The sequence below is a fragment of the Protobothrops mucrosquamatus genome, unplaced genomic scaffold (genome assembly GCF_001527695.2).
Source record: "Protobothrops mucrosquamatus isolate PMUCROS unplaced genomic scaffold, P.Mucros_1.0 scaffold5110, whole genome shotgun sequence".
NCBI lineage: Eukaryota > Metazoa > Chordata > Lepidosauria > Squamata > Viperidae > Protobothrops > Protobothrops mucrosquamatus.
In genome coordinates this window covers 55,404-61,965 of record NW_015390985.1, presented here as the reverse complement: position 1 = coordinate 61,965, position 6,562 = coordinate 55,404, and the positions used below count along the sequence as shown (strand labels likewise).

The following is a 6,562-nucleotide window of genomic DNA, read 5'->3' as shown; positions in this document are numbered from 1 at the left end:
TTCTATTCTATTCTATTCTATTCTATTCTATTCTATTCTATTCTATTCTATTCTATTCTATATTCCAATATCTATTCTATTCTATTCTATTCTATTCTATTCTATTCTATTCTATTCTATTCTATATTCCAATATCTATTCTATTCTATTCTATTCTATTCTATTCTATTCTATTCTATTCTATTCTATTCTATATTCCAATATCTATTCTATTCTATTCTATTCTATTCTATTCTATTCTATTCTATATTCCAATATCTATTCTATTCTATTCTATTCTATTCTATTCTATTCTATTCTATTCTATTCTATTCTATATTCCAATATCTATTCTATTCTATTCTATTCTATTCTATTCTATTCTATTCTATTCTATTCTATTCTATTCTAGTCTAGTCTAGTCTAGTCTAGTCTAGTCTAGTCTAGTCTATTGGAGGTTTAGGGATGACATGATCACTTCCAATATTTGAGGGCCGGTCACAGAGAAGAGGGGGTCAACGTATTCTCCAAAGTACCAGAGGACAGCACAAAAAGAAATGGGTGAAAGCATGTTTTGAAAAGAGATTCAAACTGGAACCTAAGGAGAAATTTCCTGACAGCGAGAACAATGGAATAGTTTGACTCCTGGAGCTATGGGTGCTCCATCACTGGAGGTTTTCAAGAAAAGATTGGACAACCATTTGTCTGGGATGGTATAAGGACTTCTGCCTTGGGCAGGAGATTCAACTTGAAGACCTTCAAGGATCCTTCCAGCTGTATGAGTCTACCATTCTCAAGGAACCAACGCAGTTAGACCACGGGTCTTCAGTAATTTGTTCCAGCTCAGCTTCAGCATAACACAGACCCAGGTTGAAAGACCCATTGACAATGTCCATCAGAACTTCCAAATCCATTGGGTCCACAGAGCAGAAGTCCTCCTAGATGGTGCCCCACGTTAAATGTCAAGATTCAGGATATCCATTTCCCTTGACTCTTGATTCTTTAAAATGGCTGGCCGTCACGCAGACCGTATCTACAGCAATCAACAATGTCGGTCCCACCGATGCTCCAAAATACTTATGAAAAATATTTTTTAAAAATATGAAGAATAAAACTCCTAAGGTTATGGTTATCCAGTAAAAAAAAAAAAAGGAGATGGGAGAAGATTGTGTAGACTTCCTTGAGTTCCTGATAGAAAGGGAATTCTAAAGATAGATAATAACAATAGTATTGTTGTAGGACTAGTTCCTTTATATATATATATGCTGCATAACTGGATAACTATAAAGAACTTATAATGATATGTATAAACAGATCTCTTTCTTACCCTAGAAGCGTCTTCAGCGAGCTCTGTGGAAGAGAAGATGCACCTAGCTAGGATTTTTGTCCCCAATAGAGAAAGTCAGAGGCTGTTCAAGATATGTCTCTGTCCATTTAAACGCCTCCCTTTATATAGCTGCGGAAAACACAATATATACAGCTTTAATAGTTAACTTCCATTAACTTTTACAGGGCACGAAGATTTCATGATGGCCTTGACCATTGAGCCAGTGATCAATAAGGATGATAAGGATGGTTCCCTGAAGTTCCCTTCGGGATTGCTTAACACCCTGAGACAATCTGCAAGATTGGTTTGCAGAGGTTCAGGGGAGGCCTGCGGTGAAGAAGAGCCGGAAGGCAGATGGGTACATTGGTGACCACCAACCTGGAGAAGATCGAGGTAGGAGAGGAACGATACTTATTTTGGCCAAGTAACCACACAGCAGGGAGATCAAGAGGTTTTGTGGCTAAAGTTAGAGAGGGGAAAGAATTCATGGACACATTTATGCAGTTTTCTTGGAAACGGTGTGTAATTGTGGACACCATCCAAGCTGATGCCAGCCAGAACATAGAATAACTAAGAGAAGCAGTGGAAGGTGTGGAGAGACCTGGTCCATAGAATAGCCAGTTCTTTCTCATCTATTCTGCTGTCTCCAGGCATGTCCACGTCCACTATCCAGACTTTTTTGTNGATATATGTCTGGACGTGCCAAAGAAGAAATATATAACCACGGGGAAAAAGGCTGCGTAGAGTCCATAACTCGGAGGAACATTTGCCAATAAAGCAAATGCTAGGCCTTCAGGAAAAGAAAAAAAAATAATATTGAGTGAAAAACTACACATAGTCCTCCCCTTATAAGCGTTCGAAGTTACAACGCAAAAAAGTGACATGGTCATTTTTCACACTTACGACCGTTGCAGCATCCCGACGGTTACGTGATCAAAATATGGATGCTTGGCAACTGACTCATATTTATGACGGTCGCAGCGTCCTGGCGGGGTCACGTGATCCCCTTTTGGGACCTTGGGACAAGCAAAGTCAATGGGGGAAGCCAGATTCACTTAACAACGGGGTTACTAACTTATCAGCTGGAGTCATTCACTTAACAGCTGTGACAAGAAGGGTCGTAAAATGGGGGCAAGACTCACTTAAAAACTCACTGTCTCTTGCTTAGCGAGAGAAATTTGGGGGTCAATGGAGGTTGTACATTGAAGTGGTGAGGACAGCACCTCATGCAGAAAAAAAGAGAGAAAAGGATGCATTTATTAACCAGAAAACGCAAAACAGCCACCTTGTAGGATGGCGACCAGCCCCGTGCTAATTCCGGAAACGATGTCGCTAAGAAGCCATTTCTTGATCTGATATGCAGGTAACCAGGAAGCCACAGGAAACAAATGAAGAGCGGCACTTTTGGCCCTTTGTGGGGTACACCTGAAAAGACAACAGAGCACTAAGCAACGGTTCAAATACGGACATTTTACGTGGAAACAATGTTGTGTCAAAAGAGAAAATCCTATAATCCTTCAGATATTGTCTGAAATGGTATAGGTTCTCCCGCTTGAGCAGGGGGCTGGACTAGAAGACCTCCATGGTCCCTTCCAGCTCTATTCTATTCTAAATATTCTACTATTAATATGGGCCGTGCCAGCTGAAATAACTGCATCCGTATTTAGGGGACTGATTAGATGTCAGGAGGTTAAATCATACGATGAATGATTGCAGGAAGTAGGTATGAATGGTCTAACAAAGAGAAGGACGAGGGGGGACATGATAGCAGTCTTCCAATATTTGAGGGGCTGCCCCAAAGAAGAGGGAGTCAAGCTATTCTCCAAAGCGCCTGAAGGCAGGACAAGAAGCAATGGATGGAAACTAATCAAGGGGAGAAACAACCTAGACAGAACAACGAAGGAGAAACTTCCTGACAGAACAATTAACCAGTGGAACAACCTGCCTCCAGAAGCTGTGAATGCTCCAACACCGGAGGTTTTTAAGAAGAGACTGGACAGCCATTTGTCTGAAATGGTATAGGGTTTCCTGCCTGAGCAGGGGGTTGGACTAGATGACCTCCAAAGTCCCTTTCAACATCATCATCATCATCATCATCATCATCATCATCATCATCATCATCATCATCATCATTATTATAATAGCAGGATACTAGGTGAGAAGTTATATTTTTGCTATTATGATGAAAATCAACAGAACAAAAAGCCTTTGAGATTCTCTCTTTCTTTTCAGCGCCCCAATGCTGACTATTACAATATGATCTTCCATGATTAACTGATATCTGTATATTAATCGGTTAATCCACTTGCTGGATTTTATAGAACGATAAACTTTCAACACCACCTGGGTTTGTACAAGATATTTGGCTGCAAATTAATCAGCCACAATATTGTATTAACTAGCCACCCACTCGGTTCACGGTCTGCTCTAAATGTGAAGGCTGTTTCCTTGGACAGGTAACGTGCGGTGTGAATTCTAGACATTGCAGCCTGTAAGTTTATTTTTTGTGCTTTTTATGCCCATTCAGTCCATTCTGTTTTGGTCAGTAAGCCAAATTGAAACCAGGGCTTATGGCAATGGATGGACCAGGTCGATGAAAATCTTCACGCAGGTCACCCTCACCTAATCTCACCAACCTGATTTGAAAACCTGACAATGATCAACCCTTAATTGTTTGTAGTATGACGTTTAAAAAAAAAAAAGCAAACCTCTTACCTAAAGCATAATCTGAGATGGTCCACCAAGGTTTTATGGTGTCTATAGACCTTCTGGTGCTCTTCATCAAATGATAGCTCTGAGTAAACTGGTCCGGTGATCACATACTGGTTATTGACAGGTTCTGCCATTTCTCTGGCCAAGTGTTCCTTCTGGTAGCCGTTTGAGTCCTTCATCTTTTTAATCACTTGAAGGCTTGAAAATAAATAACAGACTGTGCTTTAAAACATAACTTAGTATCCTGAAGACCACAGTTGCGTGAAGCCCTAATGAAGAACTGCCACCTTTGAAGATCAAACAAAACAGGAATATAATATTGAAACCTCTTCCTCCTCCTCCTCCTCCTCCTCCTTCATCTCCATCTCCATTTCCACACTTCTTTGGCAAGGAAAAATAAAATTCTCTGTCCCCATCACCACAATCACCACAATTCTGACAAAAGAGCTTAAAATATAAGGAAGCTATCTGGCTATCTCTGAGTCAACGGTTTCGGAGATTAGAACGATCAAGGCCCTTTTTGTGTGCCTCCAGTTATAATGGTGAGAAAAAACAACGTTGCTGCTTTCGAAAAAAGATGGACGGTCCACTTAATTTGAACCCGTCCTTTCATCATGAAGGGATGGAGCCGAGCCAAAATTATCAAGGTTTCATTGTCTTTACACTTGAGAAAATTGTGGAACCCGAGAGCAGGTTTGTGGGTTTGTGGGTTTATATGGACATTTATAGTAACAATTACCAGAGATTTATTTCCTTTTAGTGTTCTCTGTCAACCGAGAATCTCAAAACTGGAGAAAGCAGCTCATTTTTGTTGTGCTGGACAAATAGTTCTTTTGAGTAAAGTGGGGTTATTGTATCTGGACTGCCGAAGCTTTAAAACTAGCAGCCAAGAAATACATTTACTCTTCTGCTGCTAATCTATAGCCATCCAGATTATTCTATCCAAATAATAATAATAATAATAATAATAATAATAATAATAATAATAATAATAATAATAATAATAATAATAATAATAATAATAATATTTGCCATTAGTCAATTGCAAAAGGCGGCCTTACTAGGAACTACTTCCATCCTGCAACAATATCTGTAATAATATCAAACATCCACATCTGCCTATCCCAGGTCCTTGGGAAGGACTCGATAGGTAGACAAAATGCCAAATCCAGTCTGAACATCGGGCTGACTGTGCAATGATCCATAATAATAATAATAATAATAATAATAATAATAAAGTTGGAAGGGACCTTGGAGGTCATCTAGTCCATCCCCCTGCTCAGGCAGGAAACCCTATACCATTTCGGACAAATGGCTGTCCAGTCTCTTCTTAAAGACTTCCAGTGTTGGAGCATTCACCGCTTCTGGAGGCAGGTTGTTCCACTGAATAATTGATCTAACTGTCAGGAAATTTCTCCTTAGTTCCAGGTTGCTTCTCTCCTTGATTAGTTTCCACCCGTTGCTTCTTGTCCTGCCTTCAGGCTCTTTGGAGAATAGCTTGACTCCTTCTTCTTTGTGGCAGCCCCTGAGATACTGGAACATTGCTATCATGTCCCCCCCTCATCCTTCTCTTCATTAAACTAGACATCCCCAATTCCAGCAGCCGTTCCTTATATCTTTTAGCCTCCAGTCCCCTGATCATCTTTGTTACTCTTCTCTGCACTCTTTCTAGAGTCTCAACATCTTTTTTGCAGGTAAGTCCTTGAGTCACGATCGCAAATGAGCCCAAACTCAACACTGCTAAGCCAAACAGTTGTTAAGTGAGCTTTGCGCCATTTTTACCACCTTTCTTGTCACGATTGTTAAATGGATCACTGCAGTCGTTAAGTCAGTAACACAGTTGTTAAGTGAATCTGGTTCCCTCATGGACTTTGCCGGTCAGAAGGTGGCAAAAGAGGATCACGTGACCCCGGGGGGACGCTGCAACTGTCGTAAATACGAGTCAGTTGCCGAGTGTCTGAATGTTGATCATGTAACCCTGGGGATGCTGCAAAGGTCGTGTGAAAAAGTCACAAATCCCTTTCCCCCCCAGTGCCGTTGTAACTTTGAACGGTCACTAAATGAACTGTTGTAAGTCGAGGAGTACCTGCGTTACTGAAAGTCCTGGGTTTGGGAATCTCAGCTGAAGCTGCTTTGATGTTTGTGTAAACACTCTGTTCCTTTTAAACTCTTCAGTAAATCAACCCCTTCGTGAAATTTCCTATTGTCCCTCGGCCCCACCCTCAAACATTTATTATACGAAACGAAATTAATAAATGCTACTTTAGCTAATAATATTAACAACAATCCCAGTAGTCACAGATGCCTTGGGTGCTATCCCAAAACAACTGAAGCGCTCCTGAACGCCTCCGGCATTGACAAAACCACCGTCGGTCAATTGCAAAAGGCAGCTTTACTTCGAACAGCTTCCATCCTGCGATACCTTTAACCGCCATCAAACATCCACATCTGCTTATTCCAGGTCCTTGGGAAGGACTGGATAGGTGGATAAAAATGCCAAATCCAGCCTGAACATCTGGCTGACTGGGCAATGAACTGTAATAA

The 6,562-nt window shown here is 40.8% G+C and overlaps 1 protein-coding gene across 1 annotated transcript; it reads right to left on the bottom strand.

Moving 5' to 3' along the window:
- Window positions 1-1,971: 1,971 nt before the first annotated feature.
- LOC107299561 (chloride anion exchanger-like) lies at window positions 1,972-4,290 on the bottom strand. The gene is made up of 3 exons (XM_015828929.1): window positions 4,022-4,290; window positions 2,592-2,731; window positions 1,972-2,096 (listed from the first exon to the last, which is right to left on the bottom strand). The coding sequence occupies exons 1-3, from the start codon at window positions 4,195-4,197 to the stop codon at window positions 1,972-1,974; spliced, it is 441 nt and encodes a 146-aa protein (XP_015684415.1). The 5' UTR covers window positions 4,198-4,290.
- Between the last annotated feature and the right edge of the window lie 2,272 nt (window positions 4,291-6,562).